The 20,177-nt window shown below is 35.0% G+C and overlaps 1 protein-coding gene across 1 annotated transcript in view; it reads right to left on the bottom strand.

Moving 5' to 3' along the window:
• The window catches only part of rac2 (Rac family small GTPase 2), a 32,427-nt gene extending 12,666 nt beyond the window's left edge, over positions 1-19,761 (bottom strand). The window contains 4 exon segments of the mRNA NM_001002061.1: positions 1,732-1,794; positions 4,343-4,460; positions 4,561-4,632; positions 19,509-19,761. Of these exon segments, the coding sequence (NP_001002061.1) occupies positions 1,732-1,794; positions 4,343-4,460; positions 4,561-4,632; positions 19,509-19,543 (288 nt within the window). The 5' untranslated portion in view covers positions 19,544-19,761.
• Between the last annotated feature and the right edge of the window lie 416 nt (positions 19,762-20,177).

The raw sequence follows: 20,177 nt of genomic DNA, 5'->3' as shown, positions 1-20,177 counted from the left end.
CCCAAGCCGGACATTAGAGAGAGTGGAGATTATATTCCTTCTAGTCTTTAAGCACAGTTTGCTTTCCTGTTTGAAAATGCCTTGTTTTTCTAATAAAAAATGTGTAGCTCTAAATGAGTCTTCGGTTGCATTTTGGGGGTTTTCACCAAAAAAGATTGCTGTTTTCACCGCAACCCATCTCTGGGAAAGAAACTAAACATTGTTTACTAAAATTTCATGCAAAGACTGATTAGTTCACTTCACAAGACCTTAATGTATCGTCAGTATTAATTTGGTTTTACCTGTATACAGCTATCCATGGGCTGGTATAGGATTCTGATGGTATGATAACCTTGGATAAAAAATCATGGTTTCACGGTGTTGTGATTACTGCTCTAAAATATATTATCTTAAAATGTCTGGATAAAAAAACTAAAACATTTTTTCCCAATTGAACACAAATTTTATGTTGAGAAACATTTAAAATATTTTGGAACAGTAAACATGTCAGGCTGAATAATTCAAATGAATCATTAACTTCTGCTGTCTCTTTTAGTTTCAACTAAACACAAATTTCTTCACAATTTAAAACGGTATCTTTGGATATCTTTTAGCTGAAGATAAAAAAAACTGTAAAAAATAATCTTTCATAAAATGTAGGAACGGTATAGCAGAAAATTATGGCAGTTTAAAAACTTGACTTTTCAAAACCAAGGTATACCTTAAAAACAGTTATTGACTTTTATTTTACGAGTAATGAAGGATCACGGTGGAAAAAAAAAAAATATATATATATATATATATATATATATTACTGACAAAGAAAAAACAACAACACCAACATCTTGGATGGCCTGAAAAAAAGTAAAGATTTTTATTTTGGGCACACCATCCCTTTGAGGGAGTAAAGACTATCTATAGGATCACTAGATGTGATTCCAGATCAGAACTCTCTGAGTCAAACGAACCTTTCAACGTGACCTGAAAGCTATCTCTGTTTGTCCCATGGGACACTGGGTCATTTTCCTACTGCACTACACACTTAAGAGAGAACCATTATTTTGACTTCTAAAACAGCCTCCCTTTTGGGATCGCTTTTGAAAATGCTCTCTGTCAGGGTGAAATAGATGCGGTTTAAACACTGTACTGTGGCAGGACACTAAGTGGTTTGTATCTGTCAGACATCTGCAGCACCATTAATGAAGAACGCATCAAGGTCAACTGAGCTTCTGCTACTTATTAAAGTCCTTTAACAGATTTTGTGAGTGTGAGCTAGATAAATACCTTACTAAAAAGAGTCGCCACTGAATTAACCTTTCGGATGGAAAACATACTGCTAAGGATGATGCCATGTGTGATGAATGCTTCTTGAGAACAAATACCTTTTTCTTTTAAAACAGCTGAATTCCACTGACGAGTCTCAGCCTTCGATTTATGAATGTGAATAGTTGCAAGGACAAAGCGGCTGACGTCAGTTTTATTTTTTGAGTATGACTCTTGTGTTTAGTGAATGTTTATAACTGAGGTCAGCAAATGCATCATGGATTAATGCACAGTGGCATCTAGTGTCCAGTTCAATGCAAAGCAAGTTTTAAAGCGATTGTGTGTGCATGCGGGAATGTTGCAAGCATGCATGGAATGGTAGTTTGTCATTGTGTTGGTTGCTACTGTGTCTGTAGGCTCGTTCTGCTGTGACTGTGCTTAGTTTTTGTTAAGGTGTAGACAAAATCGTGTAAGCACATATGGACTCACCTTGGCTCTGACATTTTCGAATGATGCTGGGCTCACCAAAGAGAAACAGATAAGAAACACATCCTACAAAACAGAGAATATTTATTATTAAAAATTGGAAATTAAAAAAATTTAAATTGAATAAATGCTTTCATTTTTAAACAGTGGTTTCCAAAGTGGGAGTCGCAGTAAAATGACAGGTTGGTGATATTAATAGTCAAAAATATTTTTATTAAACTATTACAATTACAATATTTTAACCATAACCCACAGAACTTATAATAGTAAAAAAACAACAACTACAATCAAATGATAAGCCATAAGCCTTTAAATAGCTTTTTTCTTCATAGGAACAGTGTGATTATTAGCACAGCAATAGCGTCAGCTGCAGCAGATTGATTTTATAACTCCAGGGTAAACTTTCTGACACCTTTATGACAATCAAACACATTCAAAATAAATACAGGCCATGGCTGAATATTGAGAATGATCTCTGATTAGCGGTCTCCAAAATTAAACCTTGTGCTGAAAACATTGTGTACACCAGTCTCTTTAGTTGAGTTCAATATTAAATGAAACAAATTAATAAATGACTAAAAAATTATATAGTTGTTAGACTGTTGCACTTTTTGTGTTGTCAATATGCTCGTGTTTATATAGGCTTGTTGTTGTATGGGCAACATTTGCATATTTATAACCACCTAAGAGGGGTCGTGAGTCACTGGCATTGTTATTTTAGGGGTCGTGAGATGAAAAGTTTGGGAACCCCTGATTTAATAGACAGGGGTCAGTAGTTTTTTCATTATTCTTTAATCATCATTACTTTTATCTAATCTAATCTAATCTAATATCATATAATATATTACATAATTCATTGTATTTAATGAAAGATTTGCATACAGATGCTAACACTGTCAAAATGGTTCCCGTTTACATGGATTTGTGAAAAAAAACAACAACAAAAAAAAAACTATGTATTGTATTATATATGCCAGGCCAGTAGTTGGCGATGTAAAGAAACACTGTGTATCAACATACATATGCTCATGTAATCCACTATGCTAAGAATTTACAGGAATAGATAGGCTGCGTCCGCAACCTCCTACGAGTCAGTAGGTACTGCATTTGAATTTAAACTTACTACTCAGCTGTTAGAGAAGTATGTTCTATGCAGTATGTGTGTGAGCAGTATGAATGGAACTTGGAACTCCTATTCAAGAATTCTTTCGTGGGGCATCATGGGATATCAACAGAATCTCGCCAGAAGTAGTAGGCCACCCGGGTACTTTTCACATAGTGATTTTCAAATTCTATGTATTCGGATATACTACTCCGCTCGCAAGCTGATTTTAGCAGACTATACAAGATGAAAGTATGTGATTTCAAACACAGCCAAAGAATTATATAAATAGACCTATTAGATAGAAAGTTGTCATTTTAAACTGTAATATTATTTTAATCTTTAATTTTAAATATTTTAAACATTTTAAATATTTAATTTTTTTAGTCTTCACTGCGTTTTTGATCAAATAAATGTAGCCATAGTGACCATAACAGAATTCTTTCAGACATACATGCATACATAATAATATGGGACATTCTAACAGAAACATACATTATCTGTCCCTGAAATAAAAACATAATACAGTGAATAAAAAGTATTTCATCCCCAAAATTTCTAAAATGGGCTGATGGTTGATTTCTGTATATGAAAATGTCATTCATTTGGTCCTTAGATTTTGTTTCTTAATAAAAACACTTTACAAATGTACAAACCCTGTCATTGTCCTCAGCCCAATTGAACCTACAGCTTCAATAGTTTTGTTATGCTAAAAACTGTCATTTAGAAAAACTAAATCTGAAATAGCAAGTTCAAGCTGTTATTATGCACATCAATTAATTAAAACAGGAAATTAGAAATAAACTCTACAAATAAATACTAAAAATATACAGTCATACAAATTAATGTACAATTGTCCCTGTGTTTCTGTCAATCCTGTAACATTTCCATTAAATTTAACATAAAATGCAATACACGTTTAAGGCTATCACTCAGAAGTGATATTTTGTATAATTTTCTGCTTGTTTTCAGATGATTTTTTAAGGACGACAAGCTTAAATTAGGCCCTGTCACATTTTTTACAAGTGAAAATGTACGTTTCTGGTGGAATGTCCCTTATACACTACATACAGTGCTCAACATAAAATGTAGGTCTCATTTTAAAAATGAAAAATTTTATCCATACGAACATATATTTTGGTGCATTTGAGCAAAACAGATTTATTAAAATGGATATTTATTAAAATAATATTATAACCACCGAACATCTTTAAAAATAGAAAGATAATACACTTAAAATCATGTGAAATATTGCAGAAAAAAATGCAAACTACAAAATTACAACAACATTTTCTATATGTTTTGTTTTTTTTTGTTTTTTGCTCTTTTTTATAATTTTTATTGAATATTTTCCCCTAACATATAAATTTGCGCTACTAATTTTTGGGCTGTTATCACAAGTTATTTTGTTAGATTAGCTCCATTTGGCTTCTGTATTGACGTACATACACACAAATACATATATAAACAATCAGTAATTTTGTCCAGCTGAATGTCTGTAGTGGTGTTTACCGTCTGCGGGTAGGAGAGTGGCCGCAGTCTGTCATAATCTTCCTGTCCGGCTGTATCCCAGAGTCCCAGGTTGACTGGTTTGCTATCCACCATTACATTTGCAGAGTAGTTATCAAACCTGAGGAAAAAAAAACAGCAAATCTCTTAATAATTCATCATGAACATACTGTAAAAACACATAAAACGTTCAATCCTCCTCTTACTGATGTGATACTCACACTGTGGGAATGTACTCCCCGGGGAACGCATTGGTAGTGTAGCTGATGAGAAGACAGGTCTTTCCCACAGCTCTGAAAAACACAAAGAGCAAAGATAAAACACTTAGTAATCTGTCAGAAAACAAACAGCATAATGCACTTTCAGTAAAACACATGCTGCTAAAATTACTTCAAAGTGCACTAGGTGTCTGGCGTAACCATCACAAGAGGAACAGATGTACTGTGATGAATTTGTTCTCGAACACAAAGAACATTGTACTGTATGTGGTCCCATTACAAGAACTAGGCGTTGAACCTTTGAAAGCTTTACTGCATATGCCAATGCCATATATATGAAAGAGGAGATTGTGTGTCCATTTTGTATTATTACTTTTTTCTATGTAGTATTACTACATTTACCAAAGCTCAACTAACCCATGACCGGTTTACATAGAATGTTTTGGCATGCCACTTTTATTACTTTTTGTCCACTATGTATGAATGTTCACTTGTTCTTCTTCTCACTCTTGAGCAGGGCATTTTTATGAAGTCATAAATTATAATTCCTAATGTAATGTTTATTATGAATTATATATCAAAGCAGAACATCTCTTGTCTGATGACCAGTTTACCTGCACAAGGCCAGGGTAAACCTGTCAATCACAGCAATAGCAAACAACAATGATCCAATCATTCCCAAACAATCTCAATTCTCACATCCCTACATGTTTTCTTATCTGAAAAGCCATTTCATTTGGATGTATGACACAAACGGAAGCAAAGGGCTATCAATACTATACATTTAGATGAAGAACTTCTGATATCCCACACAGAAGCCCGAGGTGGAGCAAATATCTGTAGCAACTAAATATACTGTAGGAACAATTATTTCCTTCCAATTTTGGACTTTCAGTAAGAAAAAAAATTTAATTGGCAGACCAGATGAAACCGTTTTTTTTTTTTCTTCAGGTTTTTATTTAGAATCCATAAGAGTTGCATGATTGATCTGTAAAAAGATTGCAAAATTGACTTAAACACATTCAATCTTTATTCTCAATGACTTTATTGAACGTTGAATAATTACAGCTGAAAGATTACATAGATTGCAGCAAAAAAAAAAAAAAAAAAAATTGTCAGAACCTCTACTAAATTGCTTTTTTTTTTTGTAGTTGCCTATGGAGAATGGTGCAGCTCTAGTTTCTAATACCTTTTGGCTGATTAATCAGTTTTCAACCATTAAAGCCAAACCATCATCAGAATTACTTCTGTTTGTGTTTTAGTTTTACTTATAATTTATACATCTATGGTACTCTTTGGTTTGAACTTCCAAACTGCAGTTTCAATAAAGCTTCAAAGAGCTGCAAATGATCCCAGCCAAGCAAAAAATTATTTTTTTCCTTATAAAACAATCATCAATAAGCCTCAGAAGAATACATAAACTCACTGGCCACATTATTAGGTGCTGGTATAGGTTTGGACTGGTACCTGATACCGGTTACAAAAGATTGCCTTCAGAACTGCCTTAATCCTTCATGGCAAAGATTTAACAAGGTACTGGAAATATTCTTCAGAGATTTTGGTCACTATTGACAGGATATTATCACACAGTTGCTTCAGATTTGTCAGCTGCACACCCATGATACGAATCTCCTGTTCCACCACATCCCAAAAATGCTCTATTGGATAGAGTTCTGGTGACTGTGGAGGCCATTTAAGTATAGTGAACTCATTATCATGTTCAAGAAACCGGTCTGAGATGATTAATACTTTATGACATGGCACGTTTCCTGCTGGAAGTAGCCATCAGAAGATGGGTACACTGTGGTAATAAAAAGATGGACATGGTCAGCAATAATTCTCAGGTAGGCTGTGGCATTCATTCGATGCTCAGTTGGTAATGAGCCCAAAGTGTGGCAAGACAACATCCCCCACACCATTACACCACCAATACCAGCCTGAATTGTTGATACAAAGCAGGATGGATCCATGCTTTCATGATGTTGACGCCAAATTTTGATCCTACCATTTGAAAGTTGCAGCAGAAATTGAGACTCATCAGACCAGGAAATATTTTTCTAATCTTCTATTGATCAATTTTGGTGGGTTTTTGATTCAACTCAGCTGACAGGAGTGGCACCCGGTGTGGTCTTCTGCTGCTGTAGCCCATTCGCGGTTCGATGTGTTGTGCTTTTAGAGATGCTCTGCTGCATAACTCGGTTGTAACGAGTGGTTATTTGAGCTACTATTGTCTTTCTATCAGCTGTAACCAGTCTGGCCATTCTCCTCTGACCTCCAGCATCAACAAGGCATTTGCGCCCACAGAACTGCCGCTCACTGGATATTTTCTCTTTTTCAAACCGTTCTCTGTAAACCCTGGAAATGGTTGTGCGTGAAAATCCCAGTAGATCAGCAGTTTCTGAAATACTCAGACCAGCCAGTCTGGCACCAACAACCATGCCATATTTAAAGTCATTAAATCACCTTTCTTCTTCATTCTGATGCTCGGTTTGAACTGCAGCAAATCATCTTGAACATGTCTACATGCCTAAATGCATTGAGTTGCTGCCATGTGATTGGCTGATTTGTGTTAACGAACAGTTGGACATGTGAACCTTATAAAGTGCCCAGTGAAGGTATATATGTATAATGTTTTGCCACTTTCATTTTAACCACAAAATCTTTGCATGCCAGAGCCAGTACAATCTTTTGTGGTTTAAATAATAATAATAATACACATTTTTAAATAATACAAACCATTCAAAAGGTAAAAACATTTTTTTCTTGGCTGGGATCAGTGCTTTGAAACGCATTAAAACAAAAATTTGTAAGTTCCCATAAGTCCATCCTATGGAGAAAAACCCTCGAGTGTTTTCCTCAAAAACTACAATTATTTGTGACTGAAAGAAATTTCCATTTTGGAATGTATGAGTAGGAAAATGATAAGGAAAGTGTAATTTTGAAAGTGAACTGATTCTTCAACACCCGCTTACTCATATAACACTTTTGTAAATAACAGTGTACTTTTCCATTAGCCTTCCATAGTTTTATCATATAGCTGACAACAGAAGACTAACTTCAGGGCACAATAATCAGAAATCCTTTCACAGAAATAGAAGTAAAACAAACAAAAAAGTACCGCTGTCACAGTTAGATCCAGCGATAGTTTGCCGCCTGCAGAGCCGTGACAGCAAAGTGGAGTGCAACACAAAATACATCAAAACAATTATGTATGCTACCAGGAACTTAAAAATGGAAGTTGACATTCAGTATGAAAGCAGGTCACCTGAAGCAGCAAATGCACACATGGGCTGAAAGAAAAGCGTACGAGAGACAAATTCCAGTGGAGTGCATGTTGATGCATGCACGCAGCGAGACTGAGGAATGCTGGGATTCAGGAGCCTGTGGCAACATCTCGATTGCATCAGGAAAACATGGAGCTACTCAAGGGCAAGGCCAAAAGCAGACACCTCAGGCTACACACGTTCAGTCACATCACAAGTATTCGCCAGCTTTATTACACACTCTTCTGCCCTTGATTTCTCTCTATCGCTGCCTCTAATGTGCATTTAAGCAAGCACAACAAGACATGCATGCATACACACACACACACACACACACACACACACACACATATATATGTTTGAGTTATCCAGACTTGTGTGCACTCGACTCAAGGGCTGGGTTTGGGATTGTTGTGCACAATAAATCATGATGATTCAACTCCAAAAGGGCTGTGCAAAATGATCACATGGACAAAATTTAAAGTCTATCTCTTATTTTTTTTTGTAGATCTGTCACAATAATCAATAAATTGACTTATCACACAACACATGAACATGACCTCAATAATTTTTGGTGATGTAATATATATCACTGATACATAAAAAACTCTTCTAGCAGCATCTCTATCTCCATTGGAGGTGTCAGTAGCCCCTTTCACACATACAGACCTTTTCAGAAAATTACCAGAAATTTTCTGGAAAGGTCTGTATGTATGAACAGACCCTTTTTGAAAAACCGGTAAATTCGTTTTGTGTGCATTGTGTGAAAGCAAAAGGAAGATTGCCGGAAACCATCAAGAAAAGGCTGAGCCCTTCTATGTTTACAAATACAAGCGCAGCTAATACCTTTAGAGGTTATTTCTGGTTAATGATATCAGAATTTAGAAGTATTTTGAAATGAATGTGTGAATGGTCTTTTCCAGGAAAATTATAGAATATCCTTGCCTGTGCGAATACCTTTTTTTATGAATTTACCTGACAAAGACGTTCCGGAAGTTTTCCGGATATATCACTGTGTATACGGGTCTGTATTAGGGCTGCACAATATATCGTTTCAGAATCGATATTGCAATGTGTGCATCCGATATAGAGTCTATAACAATCTATGCAGGATTTATTCATAATAGAGTAAAAAGTTTATCTTCTGGCATGCCTTTTTAAAGCGATAGTTCACCGAAAACTACTACTACTCTCATTATTTTCACTGCACCCTTCACTTGTTCCATTATTTATAAATTTCTTTTTTTATTCTTTTATAATCTGTTTTAACCTCATATTTTATTTGTTTTTAATTATTATTTGTATTTTTTTTATTTTACTTATACTTGTCTGTTTTATTCCTGTTTATTCAAGGCACTTTGAATTGCCCCTGTCTATGACATGTACTATATAAATAAACTTGCCTTGAACACACAAAAAATATATTTTAATTACTCAAACATTTGAAACGGCTGAAGTGTGAGTAAATAGAGAGTATTTTTTTTTTCCTTTTTACATGAACTATCCCTATAAAGCATGTTACTGTGTGAACATTTCGATATTTTAGAGTTTAAGACATCCGGCCACAAGATAATGTTTGTCACTTTAATAAAGATCCCATTATGTATATATGCATCGTTGATTATTCAATATCTTCAATAAAAAGACATGAGGTAAAGGTGAATTGAGTAAGATAAATTGTCTGTAGTGCATGAGTGTGCATGAGAGTGTATGGTGTTACCCAGTGTTGGGTTGCGGCTGGAAGGGCATCCACTGCGTAATACATATGCTGGATAAGTTGGCAGGTCATTCCGCAGTGGCGACTCCTGATTAATAAAGGGACTAAGCGGAAAAGAAAATGAATGAATGAATGAATCTTTGCTCTATTGTATTTATCTCTGCTTGTAAATCATTTGTTGTGTATATATTCGAGACTCAATCCTCTACAAAATTACTCCAATCAATCTAAAATGTAGACTTCTTCCCAAATAAAGCTGTTTAATTAAAAATATATCACAATGTATAATCACAGAAATACAAAACATTGCAATGTCAGATTTGTCCTGTATCATGCAGCCCAGTCAGTATGGTTAAAAAACACTATAGTATTTACTATAATTTACTTTAGTATATTTTTATGTGAGTACATGACAACTGAAAATAGATCTGAAAGCAGATGTTGCAGCCTGTTACTTTTGACCTTGCACTTTTTTGTTAACATTTATTATTATTTATTTGTTTAGGCTTCGTTTTTATTTTCACATTGACTCCAATGCCTAATTATTAAATAGTTAAAATGACTATAATTAAAAGAAACATTCTTAAGAATAAAACATTAAGGGCCCTATCATACACCTGGCGCTATAAGACGCAAGACATACTTGGCATGATTTGTTGCTATTTTCAGACCAGCGCAACCCTAATTTTAACGTTTTGCGCCACATTGTTTAGATGGCAAATTCAATTGCATCACTTTGTGGACTCATGGGTGTGCCAGTCTATAAGAAGGTGTTTTAAGGCACATTGTTACAGCACATTGCTATTTTGAAGAAATAAAACAGCCTGCGCCATTTGCAAACTAAAAGCTGGTCTAAAATCCAGCGCAGAGTGTGTTAGTTATGTGACTATGCAGGTCCAGAATATTTTTGGACCATGTATTTTTCCGTCCTTAAAATAGCAAAAGTGCATTCGGACACGCCCTTAATGCTTTTGTGACAGCGCTTTAGACTTTGCGTCTAGACCATTAAAATAAAGCTCTTTGTGTTCTTGGCATTATACAATGAAGGGCATAAATATAACCTTTATATTTATAACAAATCTGTACATACAACATTCAGATCTTTTTGACTAACTGCATCTCTGTTTAATGGTTAACGTTTATCGTCTTTTTTTCGTATTTATTTTGTGTTGTCACTTGTCATTTTATGACACTGAAAGCTTCTGTAGCCAAAACAAATTCCTTGTGTGCGTGAAGCACACTTGGCAATAAAAACTGATTCTAAAATGGTCTCAAAATAACAATAATTTAGTTTATCGCAACACATTTTGGTGCAATTTATCGTACAACAAAAAATAGATACTGTGACAGGCCTACACGTAATATAAGATTGTCATCTTGCCCAGCCCAATAAATTCAAGAGATGACGAAATAAAGTAATATTAACAGAACTAAAATGGAGCGCAGCCTCTATGGAAATCAGAGATGCCTAACATCACTCAGCACACTTGAATAAATTGTAATCTACATCAATTTCAGTAGACACTCCAGGCAGAAGCATAATTAGAAAACAGTGGGAGATAACTGTTAAAAGAGGTGCTTTCTGGGAGCTCTTTGATGTGGGGAATCAGATATAGATAGATACAGAGGGAAAGATAAATGCAGGGAGAAAGCGAGGGGAGAAAAAGCTCAGTATGGGGCCTGGCATTGTCGTGACAGGATGACAGGAAGTTGGGCGGTGTCAGCCAGGAAGAGAGACAGCGAGCGGCTTTTTGAAGTTTGTCTTTGAAAAATGTGCCCTTGGTGGCTTCAACTTGTTCGTTCTGTTCTTACTCTTTGATTGTTAAATGCTAGCTTTCTCTGCTACTCCTACAACTGTAACACTATTAGTGTGTACTTGTGCTTGTGTGTCAATGATCTGGGGCTGAACGTATGAAACTGCACAGCCTCGTGTTTTTAGCAGAGCTGGCTTCCGCAGAGAGAGAGCAAGAGTGAGTCAATACAGAAAGATGAAACTCAGAAAATGAAAAAGAAAATGTCCACCAAGATTGCAGGACTGTTCTAAGAACTTTGCAAACACCATGTGATGGCATGGGGGTCATTGTATCAAATATATTAAATATATAAACAATGATTATATGTAATGATACATTTCTGATGTCTTTTATTTTTTTGTGATTGTCTTTTTATTTATTTCTAAATTTATAGGTATGTATATAGGCATATAGGAATGGCTCAGTATAAGATTCTGACGGTTTGATAACCTTGGATAGAAATATCACAGTTTCACAGTATTGTGATTACTGCTCTAAAATATGTTGTTTGTAAATGTCTGTCTAAAAAAATAATAACTTTTTGACATATTGTACATTTTTTATACATTGAATGCAATATATTTTATTTTAAGAAACATTTTAAATAGTTTAGAACTTTTAAAGTGGAGGGTCCTTTTCAGCTGCAGATACTGTTGCCCTAAAAAAACAAATAAAATAGTTGTAAATAAAAACAAAACAGAACTTGCATATACCATAGAAATGGTATAACAGAAAATTCTGGCGGTTTTAAAACCTTGACTTTTCCAAACCGTGGTTAACCTTGACATCAGTTATCCTCCCATCCCAAGTGGCATAACTAAGCAAGGATGACAGTACAGATATTTAAAGAGAAATACACACAGTAAATATATTTCTAAATATACAGTGCTCAGCATATATGAGTACACTTACACAAATCTCTCATTTAAATGAATATTTTCTATATAATGCTTTACAATAATTGTGAATATACATTAGTTTATTCAGAACTGAAGCCAAATCTAGAGCTAATCTAACAAAATTAGTTACAATAATCATTCAAAGATGCGTAGCACAAATTTATGTTACAGAAAAGTAATATATACAATTTTCAAAGATAGCAAAAATCAAGAGAAACCCAAAATAAAAAACAATTTTGTTGAAAATTTGTAGATTGTAATTTTTTTTAAACATTTTCTTGAATTTAAATGTATTATCTTTTACATTCTAAAGATGTTCTGTGACTAAAATATTATTTTAATAAATATATCTGTCGAATAAATCTGTTTTGTTCAAATGCACCAATATATATTACCCATATTTACTGAGAAATACTGTAAATAAAAATATTCATTTTCAAAATGGGGTGTACTCAATTATGCTGAGCACTGTATGTATTTAACCAACAGCAGCAAGTAATTACACAGAGTTATAAATATTCCATTTAGAAAAATTATTTTAAAGCTCGGGCTATTTTACTGCAATAAGTCACAGTATGTATTTTAGGCCCATTAATTCTTGCAGTGCTACAAACAAACAATATTAATAAAGAAGAGCCAGAATCTTATAAGATCTCAGAGGTGAACCATTGCAGTTAAATTTTTAGCAGCAGTAAAGCCTGACATTAATGTCTTTAATTATTAAAATGTTGTTATTGAATATTAAGCAATTAAAGGCCATTAATGTCACCTTAATTAGTGATTTGAAAAAAGAATGGAATGCCTTTTATTGTCACTGTACACAATGTACATTATATACAGTTGAAGTCAGAACTATTAGCCCCCTTCAAATTTTTTTTCTTCTTTTTTAAATATGTTTCAATTGACATTTAACAGAGCAAAGAAATTTCACAGTATGTCTAATAATATTTTTTCTACTGGAAAAAAATCTTATTTGATTTATTTCGGCTAGAATAAAAGCAGTTTATAATTTTTTTACAAATTATTAACCCCGTAAAGCTATATTTTTTCTCGAAAATCTACAAAACAAACCATCGTTATACAATAACTTGATTACCCTAATAGGCCTAATTACCCTAACCTGCCTAGTTAACCTAATTAACCTAGTTAAGTCTTTAAATGACACTTTAAGCTGTACAGAAGTGTCTTGAAAAATATCTAGTCAAATATTATTTACTGTCATCATGGCAAAGATAAAATAAATCAGTTATTAGAAATGAGTTATTAAACTATTATGTTTAGAAATGTGTTGAAAAATCTGCCCTCTGTTAAACAGAAATTGGGGAAAAAAAGTAAACAAGCGGTCTAATAATTCCGGGGGGCTAATAATTCTGACTTCAACTGTACATATGTAATGAGATTAAGTGCATCTCACTACTAGTGCAAACATGTACATGTACATTCTTTCAATACAGATCACACTAAACAAGTTACAGAAAAAAAATTATAATAAATGGAAAAAATAAAAATAAAATAAAATGGAAATAACTGTAGATGATAAACAGTAGTGCAAAAGAGGGTATGGGAGAAAATGGGGGGAGGAGAAATTTAATTTCTCTACACTATGAGGAAACATGTGCATCTGTTTCCTAATAAATGTAAAATAAAACGTAAAAAACAAGAATATTCATGTGGGCGTGGATTACTACTTCTTGTAATAGCATCAGTAGTAAACACTAATCAAAATAGCAAAAAAAAATAAATAAAAATCACTGCAGGATTTGTGTTGACATACGTATGAGTTAAAGAATGTACCCTAGCACGTCCTGATTTTGCCAAGCATGATGCGATCCTGGATTAACATCAATTTTGTTGAAAAATATAATTCATACCTATTCCCTACCTCTAAACCTAACCATAATTGTAAATTATGCAATAATAGTTCAATAACACTCATGTAGAAGTGCATAAACCTAACCGTAAGTCTAAAACTTAACATAAACAGTAAACATATGCCTTAATTCTAATTGGCTGATTAGAATCTTGTTCCAGGATCAATGTAGATGTAAACCCAGGAACATGTCCTACTTTGTGAAATCAGGTTGGCCATGTTCCCTCAATATGAATAAAACATTGACAGTTATATCCCAGTTCATTGAATTAATAAGTAATTTGCTAAATAATAGCCCAGACATAATGTCATTGTTTTGTGTTCATCTAAACTTCACCCGGTTATCTGAAATTGATTGTAAAGTTCTGAAACACACCCGGGTGCTTGTGAACGCTTTTTACATAACATGACGTTTTCCACACTGGACTTTGTGTGTGCAGAACTCTGTGATAAGACGTCACGCACATTTGAATAGATCAATGAAGTGAAAACACTGAGGATGTTTACCCTATGTTGAACATATCACTGAAAAAAAATTATAATTCAAGGATGATTCCTTGGATTTACAATTTTGTTAAGTTAAGTGGCTGAAATAAAACAATGTATTTGGTAAAAGTGAAATAGAGTAAACAAAAAGCTTTTTAATTGTCTTATCTGAATACCCTTTGGTTATTTTGAACTGCCATTGTTTGTAAAACACCTACTGTATGTAAACTTCTTCTCAGCTGCTTTAGTAGTTGTGCATGTTCAGCTAATTAATATTAGCAGCCAGTCACACATAAACAAATCAATCCATTTGGACAAGTTGAATATCTTGTTGAATTTCAAATCAAGCACCAGAATCAGGACGAAAGATGATTTAAATAAAAATAAAAATGGAATTCAATGGCTACTAGTTCTCAGCATCCCTCAAAATATATTAATTTGTGTTCATCTGGAAATGAAAAAAAAAAAAACTAAAACTGGTTTGGAATATAATGAGGGTGAGTAAATAATGATCATTTCCATTTTGGGGTTTCTTGCACAACAGTCTCAGTGATTGTTCCAAAACATAGTGGCAGTTCTGTGAACAAAGATATTGATGCCAGACGTCAGATGAGAGGGACCAGACTGGTTCAAGCTGATTAAAAGGATTCAAGAGTTCACACTTAGCTGATAATTAATAAAGCGTATTTGGCATGCTGTCCCGGGAGAGAGCCCTGAGCTCGTAATATCCTCGAGCCCGGGGCTCCCTCCCGTTAGAAGGGCGAGAGGGGAGTTCGAGGTCAGGTAGGTCTCGAAAACTCCCCTGCTTGTCACCGTGAGAAGTGTGAACTGAGGTTGTATTGGGTGATAATTTGTTTTAGTAGATTTGGCTATGGTTCATGTTTTGGACGGTGGGAGGAAACCGGGGAACCCGGGGGAAACCCACGCGAACACGAGGAGATCATGCAAACTCCGCACAGAAACACCGACCGGCCCGAAAGGTTGGACCGGCGGTGTTCTTGCTGTGAGGCAACAGTGCTAGCCACTGGGCCACCGTGTCGCCCAATCAGGAAAGGAGGAGGATGAAGGGGTGGAAAGGGGGGAGCTTCAAGACGAAGATAACTGGAGTGATAAACTCAGGTTATTTATAATGCTTCCGTAATCATCTAATGGGGCTGATTACGGAGCTAATAAGGAGCCAGCCGTGTTGATTATAAGCACGTGATCCTCTCGAAATTAGTTTATGAATAAACCACACCAAGATTAAAAGGAGCATTTCTTCTTACTTGAGTTGCACGTCAAACTCATACTCAAAATTGGACCCAAACTGAGCACACACACACATGAGTGAGAGCACACACACAGTGAGTATACTCTCGGAGCAGTGGGCAGATACTACTTGCAGTGCCTGGGGAGCAATTAGGGGTTAGGTGCCTTGCTCAAGGGCCCCTCAGCTGGGTTTTGAAGATGGAAAGAGTGCTGTTCATTCAGTTCCCCATCTTCAATTCCTGCTGGGACCAATACAACTAGTACAACTCCAACTCTCTAACTAATTAGGCTACAACTGCCCCAAGCTCTGGTCAAAATCCCAAGTGTTTCTGACCATGTAGACCCCTTTAAAACCAATCACGTAATGGCTACTTCCAGCAGTACGACGCACAATATCAAAAAGCTCAATTAATCTCAAACTGGTGAACATGACAGTGAGTTTACTCCACCGTCATCATTTCTCAGTTCAATATGACATGTTCAGGATTTAATTGAACAGGAGATTCACATCATAGCATTTGCTGCCTGCACATCTGTCATGTCAATATGGACCAGATCTCTGAGGAATATTTCTGGCACCTTGATAAATCTACGCTATGAAACAATTACGACAGTTCTGAAAGCAAAATGGTGTCCGACTACTACCAATACTAACCAGTGGTGGAAAGAGTACTGAAAAAATCATGTTCAAGTAAAAGTACCGTTACTTGGCCAAAAATGTAGTGCAAGTAGAATAAAAGTATCTGTTGTAAATATTACTCAGAGTATGAGCAAAAAGTGGACCTTTTAAATGTACTCAAGAGTATCGAGTATTAAGCTGTGAATGGTTGATGTGTTTACATGCAATTTGTGCATGTGTGTGTGTAAACGTAACATTCTGTAGTGCATTTAGTGATTGTTTAAGATTATTTGCTGATTTCAGTGCAGTAAACATCCACCATCTTTTCATAAGTGACACAACAGTTTTTTGTGCAGATTTTGTGGACACTTTTAATGCTTTCAAGCGGTTTGCTGCATTTATAAAGTGCCCATGTCTTGAGGTTGTTCAGTATGATGTGATTTCCTCTCTATGCTCAATGTCATTGGACAGGAATCACAGCACTGATTTTCTACTCAGCCAATCCCCAAAGACAGGAAAAAATCAAGTAGTGACTGCAGTTTGAAGGAAAATAGTGGAGTAAAATTGCCAATACTGCACTAACAATGTACTCAATGGGGGAATAAAAGTACACATTTAGTAAATTACAATTAAAATAATTTGAGTATTTGTAATTTGTTACTAACCTTAAGGGATAGCATTTATGCTAAAATGAAAGTTTACTCTTCATTTACTCACCTTTAAGTAGTTCCAAAACCTTGTGATTTTTTTTTCTTCGGCTGAACACAACACAACAGACAATACTTTGAAGAAAGTTGGAAGCGTAGCCATTGACATCAATAGCATTTTCTTTGTCTACAATAGAAGTCAATGGCTATCGGTAACCAATATTTTTCAAAATATCATTTATGTTTAACAGAAGAATGAAACTCACACAGGTTTGAACCAAGTCAGGGGTGAATGTAAACAATAATTACATTTTTGCTGTCAACTATGCTGTTAATAAAAAAACCTTAGCCAGTGAGTGTCAACGACTTTTGAAAAACTTCTTCAAAATCACCCAATTTGTTCTATTATGGTGTACAAGGAGGAATTATCCTCCCAGTTCAACTTTGAGCAATGCAATATGAGGAACTTCAGCAGCTGGGTCACAGCATCAGATGCAAGGGGAAGTTAAGAGCTTCAAAATGGAGAAGCATGAGCAGGGCTCAAACAGGATATCCTCAAAGCAAATGCACCTCTCCTCCGCTGCCATTTGCAATGCTACTGTAGTAGATGTTCTACTAAACGTGACCACAAAGCAATGCATGAACTGTGTTTTATACATGTCATTTATGCATTTCAACATGACATCCCTACAGTTGCATTATCAATTGCTCTGCTTGAAGATTGTTAGTACATGCTGATTTCATTCCCTCCAGTTCTGTCCCACTAAACTCATATTTTTCAATATAAAGCGTATGGGATAATCAATCCCTCATATACAATACGTTTATGAGGAAATCCCCCTCCCTCTTTCAAAAAGCAGTTCAGAGTTTAAAATCAGAGCAGCCTCATCCATCCTCCATCTTGAATCATCACTGTTTGTGTGTCAGCACATGACCTAAAAACACCTATTGTGTTTGTGTACTTCCTCAAAAAGCAAACTACATTCTTGACATTTTTGGGCCTAAATAAATGAAGTAGAATGTCCTCGTCTGCCATAATTAGTCATCTTGAAGGCAGACTAAAATACCTATTTGACAGCATGACTAGACTCTATAGCCGCACTTACATAACGAAAGAACAGACACTTCTTGTATTCCTTGCACCGCTATGATGCACAGAAAAAAAGTCCTGGTTCACTAGTAACAGCCCAAATGTTTAGACCGTGATGAAGAGGACAGTTGTCTAAGGTAGTCTAACGTTCTAGCCTACTTTACCACAACAAGCACATCAGTTCAAGGATCAAATATGGCTTTACTGACATCAGGTAAATACCCAGCAAGCATTTTTTGTTTTTAAAAGAAGTCTAATAGGCGTTTAAACATAGTCGTCTTGGCTAAAATAAAGCTAAATTTGGGCTGACAGTGACAGTCTATAGTTTAGCCCAAGTTTAGCCTTGTTTTAGTCAAGCTGTCTACGTTCATATGTCTATTAGACGTCTATTAAACACAATATTGTTTGATTGGTGGGTTTATTTTAACTCCTATGATGCAAAATTAACATTATTCATATTATTTAAAAGAATTAAAAACTGAAAGGAGCACAGATGTGCACATATTTGCCCAATTCCAGATTTATAAAAACTAAGTGGTCCTAAAACTGCACATTTTTGTTTTCTTTCCTTAAAACAGAAATATTCCTGACACACCTTCATGAAGTATGTGGTTTTGTGCCATTTTCATCATGATTTTGCCAGAATACTAATAAATAACAGCATTAGAAAGTGACCTATATGCAACTGCTGTTTGATTTCAATCAGTTAGCATTATTACCATGCATTGTGTGTGGCATAACTTCCTGCACGCTCTCAGAGGAATGGCACAAGACAGAAGGTGTTCTTCCTTCTGTGTATTAACTTGCCCATGAATGCCCAACCGGCCTCTAAATAGTTCTCTGTTTGTTAGCTCATACATTGAACATCTTAGAGCTTATCTTTCAGCGAAAAAATGTAGTTAAAAATAAACTAAGCTAACCTGTACAGTAGGTAGATTATATCATATTCTTACTTGGCCAAAAAGTAAGGCAGAAATCTGAGATTTCTAAAGTGTATTTAGGCATGACGATAAAGATTCAGCAACTAACCTAAGCCTGAGGCTATAAAAATACTAAGCAAGTAAGTATCTCACGTGACAAATGAGGAAATCAAAGAAACAAAGATAAAGTAGGTGATTTGTAAGGCAACTGCAATGTCACTGAAAACTGTACTAATGCTCATCACAATGCAAATCAGTACAGTTTTAAACTAATTAAGCTAAATAAACAAATAAACATAGCACAATACAATGTTTAAAAACGACTTTTAAAGGTAAACGATAAAACACACAGATTAGATTTCGCTAATAAAACCATGTAAAAGGTAACTTTTCACTCACCCATCTCCGACCACCACACACTTTATTGCTTGCATTTTCGATACTTTAAAAAATCTGCCGGCTACCGCTGTAAAACAACTGTTAAGGAACTAAGTTGTAATACAGGAAACAGATTGGTTCAGTCTCTCTCTTTCCCTCTCTCTCACTCACTCACTCACTCATGTGGTTGTGACAGTTTTGGACGTGTCTGTGTATATGAGGAAGTATTAACTTAAAGGCAGTAACATGCACGCGCTCTGTGTCAAAGCGTTATGGGTGACAGTCCACAAGAGGGCGACCTCGAATCATTTAAAGCTTGTTAAAGTGCACTAGGTTATGTTTATCTCTAAAGTTTCTGCAACTGAATGGTAACTGACAACATTTTCTGTTATTCTACTTTTATGCTGCTGGTTTTCATAATATAAAATTGCTGCCAAAACACAAATAGTAGCCTATAATATAATATAATATAATATAATATAATATAATATAATATAATATAATATAATATAATATAATATAATATAATATAATATAATTTATTGTTATTTCTATAGAGCTTTTACAATGTAGATCAATGGTCTCAAACTCAAATCCTGGAGGGCTTGCACAAATTAGCTCCAATCACCTTAACCTCACACCTAGTCTCTAGTATAACCTCACACCTAGTCTCAACCTTGATTAGTTAAG

The sequence above is a fragment of the Danio rerio genome, chromosome 3 (genome assembly GCF_049306965.1).
Source record: "Danio rerio strain Tuebingen ecotype United States chromosome 3, GRCz12tu, whole genome shotgun sequence".
Lineage (NCBI taxonomy): Eukaryota > Metazoa > Chordata > Actinopteri > Cypriniformes > Danionidae > Danio > Danio rerio.
Note: the sequence above shows the minus strand (reverse complement) of the source record. Positions and strands in the feature narration are given on the sequence as shown.